Here is an 18,273-nt window from a genome sequence, read left to right as displayed (position 1 = left end):
GATGACCAACCGTGCACTGCATCCGCCTGGCGGTGCATTTTCACTTCCGTGCCCGTGTCGGATTCCTTTTCTCTGCCTGTCGGAAAAGAAAAACCCCCGAAACCCAAACGGTCACAACGACCCTTGCGACGGCTACGAACCTGGACGATGGAGTGCAAAATTTGTAATGGCAATTTTCACACGGACTCCCCAACTCAGTGAGCGCGGGCGAGCAGTGTTGATTTTTCTCGTCCTTGGTGAGCGAAACACAGAAGCTTTTCCGAACTCGAGAGCGATTGCACGGCGTGCAGAACGGACAGTGAGCGTGTGAGATCGGCAGGCGAGAAATTAAGAGGACGTAAGGGAGAGAACGAGAAATACTATGGGAGCAAACATATGATTGGAAAAAAGGATACAGACGGAAACAATCGAATGTCCTCGATATGTTGGCCGGAGGAAACGGTCGCTGCGAGCGTTAGTAACACGTTTTTTCACGCTTCAGTTCGATAGTTCTCTCTTGAAAATGGGAAAGGCTACTACGTTTTCGCATGTTGAATATTTACGAGCGTTTATACTTTGTTTTTTGTTCCTAAAACGTGATCGTAGTACTACCACTACATAATATTACCGTGTTTAGGACGTGTATTTCAAATATATTTCTAGACTACTGCAATTTTTTTAATTGAAACAAGAATTTTGAAGATGAATTATCAGCTTCCCACAGATCTGCAGGAAATCTGCAATAACGTGCCCTCTGTAAATAGTAACTAATGAAGTGAAGAACAAATATTACTGAGTAATCAAAACGTTTATTGTATCTTAGAGCTTCTTATTGCACAAAAGTGTACCAACGCCAACAAAATCAATCATCATTCCATCCAAATAAAAATGTTATATATTCAAAAACTCTAATTAAATGCTGCACCGTCAGAAAGGTGCTCTTCAAACCGTTGATAATACATCACTAATCTGGTACACTCGACGTTGGCCAATAATCTTGTCCGTTCGCAACGAAGTCTTGCGCCAACTGTTGCGTGCATCTACCTTCCAGCTACGTGATGTGATAATGCCAACTAAATTCATTTGTAGATAACAACCCATGTTCCGTTGCCCTGCAGTGGAGATTTTTTATTTTATTGGTTGCTTAATAGCTCATTATCAGCCCCAGGCTGCATCTAATGTGTCTATGCATGTTAATTCAATTGCACAATTCGTTGTACCACCGTTTGCTGGCCGAACACTTTGAGTTCACACATGCCGGACAGCGCAACAGGAATTTTGGTCCCACGGTGACCCCACTGGCTAAATGCTTCTGCACCACATCGGCGAGTGCCTCGATGAACAGCGGGTGATCATTGGGGGCGGCCGCTCGGCCAATTTTTTCCGCCCCGACCTCGTGTGCCAGCTCCTGGCAGTACTCAATGTCAAGCTCGTGTAGTGTCTCGATGTGCTCGTTTACAAATGCAATTGGTACGAGGATGAAATTCTTCTTACCCTGCTTAATGTAGCCTTTGATGGCGTCCTCGGTGAACGGTTCCAGCCAGGGCAGTGGGCCAACCTTCGACTGCCAAACCAGGCAGTACGGTTGCGCCCAACCTAGCTCGGCCATGACGTTCTGCACCGTTGCACCCACCTCCGACGGGTACGCATCGCCCCTGTTGACTGCCCGCAGGGGCAGCGAATGGGCGGAGAAGAGTAGCACAACCTCTTTCCGCTTCTCTTGGGGGAACTTTTCCAGTTCCTTGCGGATGTTGTCGGCAAACGTTTTCGCCAGCAGTGGATGCGTACCCCAGCGATCAATCATGCTCCAGCGTGCATTTGCTAGCCCTTTCGAGGGGTTATCCTTGTAGTGTGTGTAGATAGCATTGAAACTCGAACCGGATGTCGCACAGCTGTACTGCGGATACTGCGAGAACAGCACGACTCGCTCCGGCTGGTCGCGTTCCACCTCTCGGAACGTGTCCTCCGTCAGTGGGTTGACGTACCGGAAGGCTACGTAGTGCTTGTGGGGGGCAGTTTCTGGTGAAAGCTTATCCAGCTGCTTACACATCAGTTCGCCCTGTAGATTGGTCCACTTGAGGATCGGCGACCCGCCGCCGATTTCCGAATACTTCTTCTGTACCTCTGGTGTACGTCGCTTCGCAATCCACGGGCCGAGTTTGCTGCATTAAAAAAGAGAATGGTACACCTCATCGAGAACTTTCTATTGCGAAATTGTGGTGCAATTCCTTCTGGAATTTAAAATCACCGCCCTCACCTTTGAACCGGCAGCTGGATCATGTCGCGGTCAGTCATAATGTTGAGCAAGTAATCGTGTACTTGATCGGTGTTCTGCGGTCCTCCCATGTTCAGCATTACCACCGCCGTACGTGGTTTCGTCGCCACAGTACGGAACTGTTGAAGACCTGCGTAAACAATGCGAGTTAAAGATAAAACCCCAATGTAATTGACAAAACATAACATTTAATTAACTCCAAACACGTACGTACCGTGGTTGGCAGTGGTTGGGGAAATAACTTTTCTCAAAAACGAATGCATTTTTTTTTTAATATCTAGCACGCGGCACTTTCACTCGATAATTACTACCAATTCCCGACAAACAGCGAGACGTAACGTTTGTTGTGCACCCGTCGAATACCAACACTCGTCTGTGCGAGCTTTAAAAAAATACGTCAAATGACAGCCGGTTGCTGTCAAACATGTATTATTTTCGTCGTTTCTGGTGTTTATTTGAGGTTTGATTATGAAACTTCTGTCCGCCAGTGCATGCATTGAGTAGTGCGTTAAATACTAGCTGTTTATTTCTATTTCATATGGTTCTGCATTTTTCTTAAAATCATGTGGAACATTCCTGTTTTAGGCCGGTAAGTAAAACCTTCTGCTGGTAACGATCGAATGCTAAACGATGCAGTTTTACAGATTCTCATCACTGCTGGGGCATGCCAGAACGTTTCATAGCAGCAGCGGTCTGCTTTTCCGGTGCACCCCGGCACTCTGTGCAGAACCATTGAAAAAGAAGAAAAAGCTCGACCCACAAATCATCAAACAACGAGAAGAGCGCAAAAGAAAACGGCTGGAAAAACAAATCAGACGCTTGGAAAAGAATGCCCGTCAGCTGAAGCCAATCGAGGAGCTGGAAACGCCGATGGAACTTATCGATGAGCAAGGGTAAAATCGAAGGTACTGAGTAGCATTTCTACCGGTGTCACTGACATTCGCATACATTATTCCGCAGGAAACGAAGGCGTGCCAAGCCTAGTCTAACGCCAGAGCTTATCGAGGGTCGCGCATTGCTGGAGAAGCAATGGGCCAAGTTCAAGATGCAGGAGAAACTAGCAGACTATCAACTGTTCGACCGGATTATGGCCGCCCAGACGAAGGCATTAAATGAATTGAAGCTAGAGTCCGAAGGGTTGTACCAACAAGCCATCCAACCTGATCCGGCGTTGGTCCCTTTTGGTGCGGAGGGACCAGTGGCAACACCTCCAATCAAAAACTACGAGCAACCGGATGGCGAATACATTGACGTGTCGAAAAAATGGGAGTAACATTGCGATTTTACGAATCGCAACTGAGGACAAAATGCGTGATTGGAAACAGTGTAGCAAGTCCTTTAGTCGGCACGTTTGGTCCGAGTGAAGAAAGCATTATAGCTTTCGCTGGATTATAGTATCGAGTCATATTATTTTGATCATTCATTAATGTGGACTGATCAAGTACACCCCACTAAGGTCTGCATAGTTGGTGGGAGATTGAGTAATAAATAAAATGTAATAAACAACGCTTTTCGAGTATGATTGTGCTTATCGCCAGAAATTAGATCCCTCGGTTTGGCGGACAACAATAGTTTCAGTATTGCAGTTGATTGCATCGAGCAACAGAGAATTTCGGAACCGCAAAACATCGTTTGAACATGTTGTCTTTATTTGCGCATAATATGGCGCAGTTTATTCATAAGTATTGATAAACCGAATACAGTTTCGAAAAAAACGTGTGATACAGGCAGAAATTGTCATGAAACTGAGAATCTGCATCGCACGTTTCTCATTGGATTAAATACATTGGCACTTGTGTTTGGACACAGCATAAAACCGTATGCTGCTAAGTGAGGTTTCGTTTCCATTAAAATTAGTAGAATGTGTCCTTTGCTGTCGCTGTTATTGTTCCTGAGGCAAGGCGCGGGTGCAATAACTGGCGACTCATGAGATTCGGTAGTCTCGGGTGCAGTTATAGGTTTTTAAAATCGACGATAAGCCTTTGTAAATGGTGCAGTAGCGTAAAACGATATTCGATGATAACCGCTTATGCCTTTCCAATGATGGCGCAGAGAGCTTTTTTGTAATCCCCAGAAGTATCGCTCTGCAATGATAGAAAAGAGAGGAAAAATAAGTTAGGCATTTGTTGTGTAATCGCTATAACTACTTATATGGATGAATGACGAATTAACAATTTGTGTAAGGAGGGGCACAGGGAAGAGAGCAAATGTTTAACGGAAGGAAGTGAGGAAGGAACAACCGCTACAATGAGAAAGCTTACCTGAACGGCACTGAGGAGTGTCTTGTTGTACATCTGCTCATATTCATCTTTGATATTCTGCAGATCTATCTCCGAGCGACTAACGATGATGCGAATAAGTGTCTTATCGTCCGTGCCCATGCCGTCCATGGATTTGAACAGCTTCCCGGCAAAAAAGTGTGGCGCCATCTGGACGCATTCAACGATCGCCCTGAGGGCGTTATACAAGTCACCACTCAGCTCGTTCTTCAGTGCCTGTTCGATTGTACGGCCGGTCAACTTTTTGTACTCCTCAAATATGTACTCCAGCTGGTCGAAGGAAGCGTGTGTCAATATTTTGTAGAACGCCGACTCGTCCGTACCGAAGCGACCCTCGCCGGCGTCGTACAACTGTTTCGCTTGCTGCACGGCCAGCTCTGGATTGACGGTTCCGGGCGCCTCACGGCTGCCGGTAATGATCATCGTCAGCAGTCGCCGGAAGTTGCCCGACGTTTCAGTGCAGACGTGCTCGGCAAGGGGCCGGCTGTACAGCTGCTCATAAAGGCGCGCAATCTCATGCATTGTCTCGTTGTTCTGCGAGCACAGTATCTCAATCAGTGCTTTCTCGTCCGTACCGATTCCATCCATCGCCTTGTACAGCTGCTGGCACAGGTAGTTCAACGGGGGCTGCATCAGCCCAATGATCACGTCCTCGAACTTGCCACTGAGCTCCGACTTGAGATCCTTCACCAGATCGCGGCCAAGGTCGCGACTGAACGCGGCCGCAATCTCCTGTCGCTGGGCATTCGATCGTGCGCACAGAATATCGATGATTGCTTGCTCATCGGTGCCGAAACCCTTCATCGCTTTCCTCAGGGCGGCCGCATCTGCCGACGGGTTGAAATCTGCCGCGGGAACCACGGTCGGTACGGGCTGTTTGGGCAAGAGAAAAATTGGAAAAGCAAATAAGAAAGGAGAAAACGGTAGGTGCTACGTCTGGATAGCTAGAAATAACCGATGGTAATTATCACAGCTCGATGCAATAAGGAGGAAAATGTTTACACAGTGAAACGTGATACCGTTTGGCTACAAACGTAGCTTATTTGATATGCACACAGTGCCTCGTTAACATCCGTAAAAACAGAAGCTCACTGCGATCATATTCACTGCAATAAGTTTTCTAGAATTCGCCGATCCACAATATTTTTTTGAACACAGACTTTCTACTGCGATTGTGTTTTAGATCACGTTCTCTAAAAATAGAAACCAAACTCACCGTATAGTACCAAGACATTGCTGATAGCAAAACGAAACTTTCTAACGTCGGTCAGTAAAACGGGCACAAAAGCGGGAACTACTTAATGAATCACTTCTGAATTCTAATGAACTGTGCTAATGTACGTCAGTTGAATACACTGCGGCGCCTGCTAGATGAGTAGTTGACCGTGACGTGTCCTCCAAGCACCACTCGCTACTATTCGCAAACTTGATCTTTCTCGGCTGATGTCTCTGAATCGACTGCCAGCCGTAAACAAAATGTGCACAGTTTATGTCTGTACGATGGTATGGCGGTCGCGCTCCGGATGGTAAGGGTTGTAACGATGACGATAGTGTAGTGTACAACGTCATTACTTCCGTCGGTTTCGAATTTTTCTGCTTGTTTCCTCAACACGATGTTGCGGATTTTCTGTATGTGGCGTTAGGACGATTTATAACTCATCAACAAACAAATATGTTGGTTTTTCCGAAAAATGTACCCACCGGTAACGAGACGGTTTGAAACGATGCTGCGCATTAGATTAGCCAAAATTGTCGCTCAAAAACGGTTTATATGATGGAACCTGTTGTGTTTAAAATATTTTCTTTATTAAAATATTGGCTTGGAAATGTTGGAGTATAGCTTTAAACTTTGCCTTCCGCTTTATGTTGATCCCAATTACTTGTGCCCAACGAGGGAGACATGTGGAGCGGTTGGAAAGATCACATTGCTAATATAGGCACAGAACCAACGGTCATTACTTTTTTTAAGATCATTCACAAGATGAGTCATACGATTGGTGGAGGAAAACTATAATCAATTAGGCTTCAGAACTGAATTGCTTCCAGGATTGGTTGAGGCAAGAAAAAATGGAAAAAAATTTCCTTTTCCAAGAATTTTGTTTGTCCGAACGATGGTATAGCGTACACGTAGTGTACACGTCATTACTTCCGTCGGTTTCGAACATACTCTTCTGTTTGTTTCCTCAACACGATGTTGCGGATTTTCTACGGATTTTCTGTATGTGGCGTTAGGACGATTTATAGCTCATCAACACACAAATAGGTTTGTTTTTCCGAAAAATGTACCCACCGGTAACGAGACGGTTCGAAACGATGCTGAGCATTAGGGTAGCCAAATTTGTCGCCCAAAACCGGTTTATGGGATGGAACCTGTTGTGTTTTAAATATTTTCATTATTAACATATTTGCCTGAGAATGGTGGAGAATAGCTTTAAACTTCGCCTTCCGCTTTATGTTGAACTCGATTACGTGTGTCCAGCGAGGGAAACATGTGGAGCGGTTGGAAACACCACATTGCACAGAGCCAACGGTTATTACGTTTTTTAAGATCATTCACAAGATGAGTCATACGATTGGTGGAGGAAAACTATTTCGTAACTACTACAAATACTGATATAGAACAGAACTGCTGCTTATGCTCAACAAATTTAAAACTACATTCGAGAGTACCAGAATTTTGAAAGGAACACATTTTTCGTCTAACGTAAAGTGCAGGACTCGTTAATAATCAATTAGGTTTCAGAACTGAATTGCTTTCACGATTGGTTTAGGTATAGAAAAAAACGGAGAAATTTCCCTTTCATCATCTATCACCTTCGCATTACAAAACATATTTCTGTTATGATAATAGTCACGCAGTGCGAGTGGAAGCTAGCGATTTACGTTTCTGACCGCACCCATTCGGTCAAAGTAAAATAAAACACGCCCGGTGGTGAAATTTAATGTCTTACTACCAACGCCGACGCATCGATTTTTGCTACAACTTTTTTACTATTTGAAACAGACAACAACAACAAATATCGATTCATTCACGCAGATGTAGGGTGCGACTAAATGGCGCCAAAAGTAGTAGATGAGAGATCATTAATACAGGCAGCAACAAACCACAAATTCGCGTGTAGTCACGAATGTTTATCCCTTCAATTCTATTCAATTTACATTATTCGCGTAGGTATAAGTATATAAGCATTAAACCCCCCTGTATCACCATGGAAGGCGACACACTGGAGAAGGTGGGTTCCTTCCTATAGCTTGGATACCAAGTCACATGTGACTCTGACACATCCTTGGAAATTCGGAGGCGCGTCCTCGCTGGAAATCGCACCTTTTGTAGTATAATAAGCGGCTGCGATCTGGTCGAATTCCAGTCGAACAAAACTGACGCTCTACCGGACTCTTATAAGGCCCGTTGTGCTCTACGGGCGTTTTTGAACGCAAGGTGCTACGTTCGATCTTCGGCGGAGTACGGGACGCGGACGGCGCTTGGAGAAGATGGTGGCATTATGAGCTGTACGAGCTGCTAGGTGATCCCCCGATTGGTGTTCTGGTGAAAATCGGGAGACTGAGAAGGTTTGGGCATATAACGTGGAGGCCTGTTAGCGATCCAGCTAGGGAGGTTATCGAAAAGGACTCAACAGGCACGAGGAGGAGAGGGGCGCAGCGAGTACGATGGCTTGACCAGGTCGAGGCAAACTTGCGGAGGAACGGTGTCTCGAGTTGCAGATCTGCAGCACCGGACCGGTCGTTATGGCGCAACATTCTGTTTACGGCACTAGTCGACCGACGGTTCTAGTCCGTTATATATATTAATAAAACCCCCCGAAGAATATAGTCATCAATAAACTAAGAATCAGCGATGCTTGATGTAAAATATGCTTTAATTTGCTCCATTGAAAAAGTTATAAGAGTCAGAAACACAATACCAGAGATTCAAAAGCATGCTTGGCATGAGCTTATCATGTAGTAATACGCTGTAAAATGCACACTTGTTCTCTTCCGTCATTTCGTTGGCCTGCCATATCCGTTTATGCCTCTCCAATCAAAGCGCAAAGTGCACGTTTGTAGTCGCCGGATGTTTCGCTCTGTGAAAAGATCAAAATAAGATTAAAATACTTCGTAATGTATAATTTTGCATTTTTATGCGCATCATTCCATTCCATTTCAATTCTCTCGGAACTTACCTTTACGGCACTGGTGAGGGTTTTGTCGTACATCTGCTCAAACTCATCCTTAATGTTCTGCAAATCAATCTCCGAGCGCGACACGATGATCCGGATCAGTGTCGCATCGTCGGTGCCAAGGCCGTCCATTGCCTTGTGCAGCCGTTTGGCGAAAAAGTGCGGTGCCATCTGGACACACTCGACGATGGCACTTAGCGCATCGTACAGTTCGCCACTGAGTTCTGCCTTCAGTGCTTGCTCGATAGTGCGTCCCGACAGACTTTTATACTCATCGAACACGATCTCCAGCTGATCGTAGGAGGCATGGGCGAGGATCTTATAAAACACAGCCTCGTCGGTACCGAGTTTACCTTCGCCGGCGTCGTACAGCTGTTTCGCCTGCTCGACGGCCAGATCCGGATCGACCGTGCCTTGTGGGTCACGAGCTCCTACGACGATCATCGTCAGTAGGCGCCGGAAGCTTCCGGACGTTTCACTGCACAAATGTTCGGCCAGCGGCCGACCGTACATCTCCTCATAACAAGCGACAATTTCCTTGACCTCGTCATTGGTTTGTGGAGCAAGGATTTCAATGATAGCCTTCTCGTCCGTACCGATACCGTCCATCGCCTTGTGCAGCTGCTTGGAGAGATAAGCCGGCGGAGGAAGCATCAACGCGAGGATGACATCTTCAAACTTTCCGCCCAACTCCGACTTCAGATCGTCGATCAACTCCTAGAATGGGGAAAGTTAAAAATAAAAATCTCCCGATACTTCAGTTTTCCATGCTCCAGCATCCTCAATTCCAGACGACTCACCCGTCCCAGTTCGCGCTTGAACGTAGCGGCGATCACCTGGCGTTGTTCATTAGATCGCGCACACAGAATATCGATAATTGCTTTTTCGTCGGTGCCGAAGCCCTTCATCGCTTTGCGGAGAGCATTTGCATCCGCGGATGGATCGAAATCTTCCACCGGCTCCACAGTCGGTACAGGCTACGGAAGGGAAATTGTTGAATGAATGAAAAAAGGACTTGATATTCGGCAAAAAGACAACATAAATATATTTCATATAGATATTACTTACTGTGTAATACCACGACATTGTTAAGAGCTCTTTAAGGAAAAGGAGCACCAGCAGAAAAGTAGAGAGCAATTGGATAAATTTACTACGACGCTACCGCTTTGACTGCAACTCGCAAACTGACAACGAAGATTCACAATCTGAATAAGAAGAGGAAAAGTAGAATAAGAAGGAAAGAGAACGACGAATAAGAAGAAACTTGTCGCGACCACCGAAACCGTCGTTCATCCCAACCTACAAATGTTCTCATTCTGTACAACGTGAAAGATCACTATTATACTCTCACTTTGTCTCATCTTGTCACATTGAGACTGGTCAAAGGTCATCTTTGCCCACCCGGTTGACAAAAATTCAAATTTTTTGCAGCTGTCATGTAGTACCAGCAAGTTTTTCCATGGCAGCTTGCTGGGACTCTTGCTGGAACTACATAGTACCAGCAACAATGTCAATTTCTGTCAACCGGGCAGACTTTTACTGTCAAATCGCGTTTGGCTTCGACCTCAAAAACGGAACCTAGCATATCTGACTTCTTTGCAAAAGCTATTTGTTAGAACTTTGCGTTATTGAACGAGCGTGCAGAATTTTTTTGTCACACGACCTACAAGAGCATATTTTGACAATCAAATTCTGAGCAAAGATGACAATAAAAATCCTCTTCTAACAAGGGCATAAGCGTATTATCAATTCTTTAATAACCACGAGGTATTACTAATGGTTGGAAAGTAAGATAAAATAAACTAGAGGTTTGTTTTATGCTCAATTGCTATTATAACTTATTTGTATGAGACATGATTTACTACAAACCGGTCTTGCCCGTTCCGAACTTTCGGTCATGGTCATGAAAAAATGTCTCTTGGGTTTGGAAATGTTTATCGGTTGATCCTGTGTTTGCGTTATGTTATTGATAAGCCGACACGATTGATAGAAGGAGGAGCATGGAAATCGGAATGATAAGAACCATTTACTTTTTGACCAATCACATAGCTGGGGACTATCGTTTCATAATTGGTTGAGATATCGTTGGTTGTTGGTCGCACATAGAAGACACAATTATTTTATCAATTTTTCTCATTCGATGGTTGACATGCTCCGTAAGTCTTGATTTAAGTTTTATCATAGTCCCCGAATGTGTAACAAAAACGATGTGGATATTCATGAGTTTTTTGAAAATTTTAATAGTTAAAATAATAGTTGCAAAAACATTAAACTACCTCAGTAGTGAACATTTAAAAAGAATCATGCCAATTTTTTATTTTTTTACGCGCCACGATTAAATCCATAGTGATCTGGGGAGAGAGACCGAATGAATCAAGCTGCCATTTTTGTTACACGCGGAGCACTGTTCATTAATCGTTCAGACACGGGAAGACGCTAACGTGGTTAGTTTGCGCTCAAACTATTCTGACTTATTCTTTGGATAAAGACCATAATCAACTTTGTTTGTGTAGTGCTATATCCTTCCAAACCTCAAAGATGTCCTGGTATTACACGGTAAGTACGAAAAAGAGCGAAGAAGTTACATTTTTTCCTTTAAACCAGCCAAATACACACGATCTATCTTTATCGATTTTCTCGCATTCCAACGGTATATTGACGAAAGCTCATTTACAATTCCATTCACTAACTAGCCCGTCCCAACGGTTGTTCCGGCGGAGGAATTCGACGCTTCCGCGGACGCCAATGCGTTACGGGCGGCGATGAAAGGCTTTGGAACGGATGAGCAGGCCATCATTGACATTCTTTGCGCTCGCAGCAACGCCCAACGTCAGCAAATTATGGAACAATATACAAGCGAACTTGGTCGGGTGAGTAGGAGCGGCGGCGGCGGCGGTGGCCTTGACGATGCGTTTACATGATGACTCACGCTTGGTTTGTTGTAATCTACTGTTTGCGTCGTAGGATTTAATCGAGGACTTGAAATCCGAGCTCGGCGGTAAGTTTGAAGACGTTATCGTCGGTTTGATGATGCCGCCGGAGAAGTATCTGTGCAAGCAGATGCACAAGGCGATGGACGGCATCGGGACGGATGAGGATACGCTGATCGAAGTGCTTGCGCCGCAAACGAACGAGGAGGTAAAGAAGATCGTCGATTGCTACGAGGATATGTATGGTCGCCCTCTGGCGGAGCATTTGTGCAGTGAAACGTCCGGAAGCTTCCGGCGCCTACTGACGATGATCATCGTTGGGGCTCGCGATCCGCAAGGAACCGTTGACGCGAACCTAGCCGTCGAGCAGGCGAACCAACTGTACAATGCGGGAGAAGGCAAGCTCGGTACAGACGAGGAGGTGTTCTACAAACTCCTGGCGCACTGTAGCTTCGATCAGCTGGAGATCGTGTTTGACGAGTACAAGAAACTTTCCGGTCAAACGATTGAACAAGCGATGAAACACGAATTGAGCGGTGAGCTGTATGAAGCGCTCAGTGCCATCGTAGAGTGCGTCCAGATGGCACCACATTTCTTCGCCAAACGACTCCACAAGGCTATGGATGGCATGGGCACGGACGACGCAAAGCTGATCCGTATCATCATCTCGCGCTCGGAGATCGATCTTCAGAACGTCAAGGACGAGTACGAGCAGATGTACAACAAAACGCTGCTGAGCGCAGTACGGGTAAGTCATTTGGCGGCTTGTGACCATCGTGTCCCATCTCTGTTGTCCTGCTGTAGCAACTGCCTTCCACTGCCCGCCCATTTACCAACCACCTGATAGATTAAAATTGTGTGTACGTTCTGTTCTTTCCCATTATGTTTACCTCACACACGTTTGGTGTCCGGCTCATTGGAAACGGTAACACCCGATGATCCACCGATAGGAGGTAATCATAATCATAAGCATCTGCCAACACGCACGGCACTGCTCAGTGTTTCTGCCTTTTCTACCTGGTTCTTTTTACCCCATAAAAATAATACGTGCAGAAGCATTGAATGCAAGCAACTAGCGCACCATACTAATCCCAAAAAAAAAATGCAATAACAATGTTCGATTCACGCCACAAAATCTCCTTTAATCACGAATATTTACCAACAAAAAAAGTACGACCAATTAAAATGATTCTGTTTTGCTTTCTACCTATTTCTTTTCAGAATGAATGCTCCGGAGATTACAAGCGTGCCCTGTGCGCATTGATCGGTGGTGCCTAATTTATTCGTCAAAAAGAAAGTATTTGATAAGAATTCCTTATATTCACACACAGTATGAGAAGCCAATGATATTAACTGACCCGTAAAACGCTGATACGTTAGACAGAGCATGATTGCATGAAAAAGAAAAATACTTGCTATCGGTCTGACATGAAAACAAAAATTTTCACGAGCGACGATCGGAAGTGGCCTTTTAGCGAACGCGCATTTGATGTTCTAGCCTTCTTCAGTTTGCCTTGGGCTGCGTTTTAAACCAGTATTTTAATGCACAACGATTGGAAATAAAGCATTTAAGTGAACGTAAAAGTGTGTTCAATGCCTATAATATTCTTAAAAAAAACCTTTTTGGTAAAACCTTACATACGCTATGAGTATATATGAGTTAAAGTATATGGAAATGTACCTTTGTCAAAACGGGATTGAGCTATCCCGTGCTCAACTATGAATCCAATTACCGCGACTTCCTACACTGCCGGAACGTTTTTTGTTTCGTTCTAGCACGGCCTCACGTCGCCCGAGCACGGGGCTTCCACCGGATCCTATGTTTCTTATCAGCGACTTCAAACCCCTGGCCTGTCCCTCAGCCGCGTTCCCCATACTGTTCGACTCCTGTGCGATAATGTAGAAATCATCCACGATGTGGGTGGGTGGAGGAATGCCGAACGGTTGCAGATCGTTCAGCGAAAGCATGCTTGACGATGGCCGCGACGAGTACCGAATTCGACCGTCCGCCGTGAGCCGTTGATCTCCGCCCGATGAAGCACTGAGCCGCGAGTGATGACTTCCGGGACCAGCCGTCTGCAGATACTGCTGCTGCAATTGCTGTTGCTGAATGGTGCTCAATTTGCTTCGCAGTAGAGCATTTTCTTCCTGCAGTTTCTTTATTAGACATCCCTCAGATTCGGCCTTTGCGATGATTGGCTGCGGCATACATTGATAGATAGTCGATAGGAAGTTGTGCAGTGAAATGAGCAAAGTGTCCTGCCATTGCTTACTAAAGCAGACGGCAAATGCTGCATGTTCTTCTGGGTTTTTGCAAAACGGGAAAACTGCAACACAAAGAAAGATGGAATGTTATGGAAAAAAAAACCAATCAGAAGCTCCGAATGAATTTGTTGTTAAACACTTACAGAACCACTCTTTCCATTCGCTTTGGTTTACCAACTCCGATGAAAGTTTGGTGAAGAACTCTGTTATTTTATCCGTCTTATTCGAAGTATAGGCGACGATGAGGTAAAACTTCAGTACAGATTGCTCCAGCTTATTAACAGCTGTAAATGGAAATGAAAATAGTTCAATTGCTTCACGCTTCCCGCCCACCACGCGCACGGTACATGTACCGTTTCACCCACCGGTGGCGAAATGGTGCTCCAAATTACGGAACAGGTGATTATTTAAATGGGCCCACAGCTCGCGCAACCCCTGCAGGTCGTGATTGTGTATCAGCAGCAGTATTTGCTCGATAACTTTGTCCACACGAAAACTTTTATCTTTATCACTCTTTAGCTCACTATCGAACGCTTTTAGCGTGTTGGAAAACCCACGGAAAAGGATATATTCTCGAATTAAACCGTCCACGTACTGGATGTGTGCCATTGTTGACGAGGAAAGAAAGTTTTTGCTTTGTTATTGTTATTTTCAGCAAAATTTTGACTCCAATCAGCTGCTCGAGGTGCGACCAAGGTGTATCGATTAGCGCTGAGAAATGAGATAACTTGATTCCGGATCCGATCTCAATTAGGTAAACCAATTCACTTCTTTGCCATTGTTTTTGAAAACTTATAAATAAAGATTCTTGATGAAAATTGCTTAGGAGATTACTAGTCGCATATTTAGTGCATGGAGCGATTCTCGGATGGGGTCGGATTTTTGATCACTACTCTGAACCTCGACGTTTATGCTGTCAGTGCTTATCTTTCTAGCAGCCTTGTTTGCTGTCAGTTGCATGTCATGCTGATCAAAACATTGTGGAGCAGTGGAATACAATTTAATTTGCGGTTCGGTGAGATTTTATTACAGAAATAATGTCGACGACAAGGGTGAAAACTAGGGAAACCAAATCCGGAGAGGTGATCGCTTACAGCGACACTGCGATCAGGAACAATGCATCTGCCGTCGAGTATTGCAGGACGTCGATGGCTGCTCTTTCAGGAAGCACCGCTGGTAGGTGGATCATCTCGTGATAAAAGTACATCCTCCTTTAACTTCGAAATATTGTTTGCAGGCGTTCTCGGACTAACCGGCATTCTGGGATTCCTGTTCTACGTGCTGGCGGTGTTGTGTCTATGGCAAATGCTACTGCTGAAGTCGGGCTCAAATTGGGAAAAGTATTTCATCAGCCGGAAAAGTCTGCTCACACACGGCTTCCTGAGCGGATTGTGCACCTACGTGCTGTTCTGGACGTTCCTGTACGGTATGGTGCACGTGTACTGATATCACAAACGGAGGGCAAAGTGCAACTAGTTTAGCAGAAACGAGACTAGGGTAATAATGCTTTGCTGTATAAATTATTTCTTTCCAAATACATACCAATATTTGTCAAGGTGAAAAGCCTGTGTTTTGATTCATCAATGAGGGGAGTGATGCTGTTCACCTGTGTTTACCCACCGGCTTAATTCCGAAACTGTTTGGGTCTGGTTTGGAAAAAAAACCGCGGGATGTTGATGGATTAACATTTATTTGTTATGTTAAACACACTGTTCAGGTGCAACTGGAAAAAGTTATAAAACTATACTATGGCATCAAAATTTTCATTAGAATTGATTGTAAAAAATAAATGAATAAAGATAATGAAACATACGCAGTTAAAACACATACTACATACAAAAAATTACGTAAATGCATTTTTTTACGCTTAGTATAATCACTGCTATTGTGATATAATTTCCGTTTCCATTTTGCCTTGAAGAAAAAAGAATGCTTTTAGATAAAAATTATCTTTTGTTAAATTTTTAACAAAAATGTGTTACAATGAATGAATAAAACAATTTAGCAGCAAGCCCATCAATGAACGTGGTTTTGAATTTAAGTTGCTTCTTGAAGTTTACTTGCACAAAATATCTAGCTGATTATTACGTATTGAAATTGTTTGGAAAAATTTAATGCTTGATTCAAGGATTAATAATTCATACATTACAATGCAATTTGAAGTATAAAATTCCCATGACAACATTTCCATTTCCGCGTGCGACAGTTATTACACTTTCGAGCTGTGTGTGAATATTAAATAACAGTGATTAGAATCAAATTAACTTATCATCGTTGTCATCACCAGTAGCATCAAACGACGATTATCTCCGGCGTGCCGCTTCTCGACAGTATTATTTACATTTCCCATCCGAACGACACTTGAGTAAGACGCCACAAGACACCATTCGTAGAACGTTACCGTTACCGCTTTATCTCGGAACTCGGTTTGGTGCCGTTTGCCTCATTTTGCTTTCGAGTATCTACTGACTTTACTAGATCTGTATCATTACATCGCCGTGGTCGCATCATCATAGTCATCCTCACGCCGAGCTAATCGCTATTATTTTCATCACAGGAAGCACGTGTTTCCGGTCTAGCAGCCGCATCATGACCACGGGTTACGAGGGAAGATAAGCCGTCCTAACCACCATCCTAGCACAGGTACGTTGCGCAAAACAATGGCATGAACGAGGCAAAAGATGAGGCTTCCACGAGGGGAAACGGGTTGCAGGACTATCTTGTCCTTTTTTCTAAAAACGACCGACCGCAGCGCACCCCACCAGCGCACGTCAACGTTTGGTTTGATTGATTAAATCACTTTTCACTTCCTCACCCCGCCACAATTTTCCAACCCACCGTATATGCTTGCATCACCGGCACCAACAAACCGGGAGGGAAAACCGCAACGCGTTGAGGCTTTTCTCCCAGACCGGAACAATATGTCCCTCGGTGTACACTGGATACCCAATTGGCACTGTGTAAACAAATGATTAAACGGAAGGGAATTAAAGTAACAAATACAATGAACCCTCTTGACGGGTAATGTGCAAAGTAAAAGTTTTTCCGGGTCTTTCAAGGGTGTGTGAAAAGTGGGCGTTATGAATAAAACACATTGGGACTGCAGCAAAATGTGAGGAGTATTTTATCCAATGATCAAAGTACTTTTACTGTGCCGAAGGTCTTTCAACGCCATCCATGCGTTACGGAGGGTTGATGTGATTTTTGGGTGTTTCTTTCCTTTTACAAAAAAGCGGTGGGATGGGATTATTGACTATGAAGTTGTTACAAGGTAGAGAGAGTTTTTTTTTAATGTATCACAAAGTTTTGCAGGAGTTCTATATTATCAATCTATTAACTAAAGCTCTAAAAATTTCATCGGTCAAGCAATTTGTTACCCAGAAGGATGTCCTCATTTTAAATGGTTGGATGATTGGTCTGTTGTCACATACAAAGAAAAATCGGGGGAATAATAAATCCCCACACCTATTGTCCTAGAATAACGTCCACTGCTGGCAGTTGGAAAAACAAAACCAAACCTTCCTGCATCGGAACTGCCGCACCAGTTAAAAGTATCGATATCAGCCGTGTTCCGGCGGCCAGCACAGACGTCACCGGCACGTCAGTCACTTGTTCTGATCGGTCGGCTGATCGCGGATCGGTTTCCGTTTTTCCAACTGCGTCAGACTTTCCCGATGGGGTTCACGCTCCCTGGGAACTCTTCTGGCGATTGGAATGGGTTAGGGTTACAGGAAACGGAATAGAAACGTGTTGTTATTTTAGTGAGATTGTATTTGGTGAAATGAAACATAAGAACTTTTGCCAAGCGGCAGGACGATGAAATTCAACTTCCATGTGGTCGTTAGGTTGATAAGGTTTAATTTACCTACGGTATCCTCTTGGTTGCTAGCGAGTTCATAGTTGAGAACTTCGGAGAATATCGGATATAGGACATATCTGTTTATGTTAAATTTAGTGGAGCCTCAGGGAAAGTGAAATGAGACAGTAATATAATTAGTGTATGTACTCCTTTTGATTAGTATAATCCACATCTTTATGTGAATTTATGGCAAATCCGTCTACACTTACATTGAAAATAACGACAACTAGCTCGTCGTGGTAGTACTTTGTAACTTTTCATTCGTGGTTAGAATAGTATAAAACAAACCAAAACGAACAAACAAAGAAGTAGAAGAAGAAGAAGAACAAACTAAAACTAACCTCCCATGAAATCGTGTGCCCGCTTGTGGGGCTTCAACAATCGATACCGTCCGGTAATTTACCCGGTTCCGGTCGTGTTTTGCTCCCTTCATTCATCACGGATTTCCGATGGAAGGATACGCGTTGTGCGCAGGGTGAGAGGAAAACCCCATGGGGTGGTGCACCAT

General features: G+C 44.3%; 7 protein-coding genes across 7 annotated transcripts; 3 read left to right on the top strand and 4 right to left on the bottom strand.

Moving 5' to 3' along the window:
* Positions 1-788: 788 nt before the first annotated feature.
* Positions 789-2,532, bottom strand: LOC131286508 (ferrochelatase, mitochondrial). The gene is made up of 3 exons (XM_058315469.1): positions 2,469-2,532; positions 2,237-2,384; positions 789-2,141 (listed from the first exon to the last, which is right to left on the bottom strand). Exons 1-3 carry the CDS (start codon positions 2,515-2,517, stop codon positions 1,178-1,180), a joined length of 1,161 nt encoding a protein of 386 aa, XP_058171452.1. The 5' UTR covers positions 2,518-2,532; the 3' UTR covers positions 789-1,177.
* A 285-nt stretch (positions 2,533-2,817) lies between these two features.
* LOC131284052 (large ribosomal subunit protein mL40-like) lies at positions 2,818-3,571 on the top strand. Its single transcript, XM_058312907.1, has 3 exons — positions 2,818-2,843; positions 2,899-3,147; positions 3,215-3,571. The coding sequence occupies exons 1-3, from the start codon at positions 2,818-2,820 to the stop codon at positions 3,525-3,527; spliced, it is 588 nt and encodes a 195-aa protein (XP_058168890.1). The 3' UTR covers positions 3,528-3,571.
* Positions 3,572-3,986: 415 nt separating this feature from the next.
* Positions 3,987-5,767, bottom strand: LOC131289820 (annexin B10-like). Its single transcript, XM_058319153.1, has 3 exons — positions 5,750-5,767; positions 4,516-5,406; positions 3,987-4,338 (listed from the first exon to the last, which is right to left on the bottom strand). The coding sequence occupies exons 1-3, from the start codon at positions 5,765-5,767 to the stop codon at positions 4,282-4,284; spliced, it is 966 nt and encodes a 321-aa protein (XP_058175136.1). The 3' UTR covers positions 3,987-4,281.
* A 2,632-nt stretch (positions 5,768-8,399) lies between these two features.
* On the bottom strand, positions 8,400-9,797 carry LOC131289926 (annexin B10-like). Its single transcript, XM_058319274.1, has 4 exons — positions 9,780-9,797; positions 9,512-9,688; positions 8,715-9,428; positions 8,400-8,615 (listed from the first exon to the last, which is right to left on the bottom strand). The coding sequence occupies exons 1-4, from the start codon at positions 9,795-9,797 to the stop codon at positions 8,559-8,561; spliced, it is 966 nt and encodes a 321-aa protein (XP_058175257.1). The 3' UTR covers positions 8,400-8,558.
* Positions 9,798-11,249: 1,452 nt separating this feature from the next.
* LOC131288781 (annexin B10-like) lies at positions 11,250-13,230 on the top strand. Its single transcript, XM_058317956.1, has 4 exons — positions 11,250-11,267; positions 11,405-11,581; positions 11,676-12,389; positions 12,863-13,230. The coding sequence occupies exons 1-4, from the start codon at positions 11,250-11,252 to the stop codon at positions 12,917-12,919; spliced, it is 966 nt and encodes a 321-aa protein (XP_058173939.1). The 3' UTR covers positions 12,920-13,230.
* LOC131288780 (WD repeat-containing protein 91) lies at positions 12,813-14,528 on the bottom strand. Its single transcript, XM_058317955.1, has 3 exons — positions 14,272-14,528; positions 14,050-14,190; positions 12,813-13,968 (listed from the first exon to the last, which is right to left on the bottom strand). The coding sequence occupies exons 1-3, from the start codon at positions 14,513-14,515 to the stop codon at positions 13,355-13,357; spliced, it is 999 nt and encodes a 332-aa protein (XP_058173938.1). The 5' UTR covers positions 14,516-14,528; the 3' UTR covers positions 12,813-13,354.
* Positions 14,529-14,943: 415 nt separating this feature from the next.
* LOC131288268 (ER membrane protein complex subunit 6) lies at positions 14,944-15,459 on the top strand. The gene is made up of 2 exons (XM_058317388.1): positions 14,944-15,082; positions 15,144-15,459. Exons 1-2 carry the CDS (start codon positions 14,944-14,946, stop codon positions 15,350-15,352), a joined length of 348 nt encoding a protein of 115 aa, XP_058173371.1. The 3' UTR covers positions 15,353-15,459.
* Positions 15,460-18,273: the final 2,814 nt, after the last annotated feature.

Source organism: Anopheles ziemanni, chromosome 3 (assembly GCF_943734765.1).
Source record: "Anopheles ziemanni chromosome 3, idAnoZiCoDA_A2_x.2, whole genome shotgun sequence".
Classification (NCBI taxonomy): domain Eukaryota; kingdom Metazoa; phylum Arthropoda; class Insecta; order Diptera; family Culicidae; genus Anopheles; species Anopheles ziemanni.
This window is presented reverse-complemented; position numbering and strand designations above follow the sequence as displayed.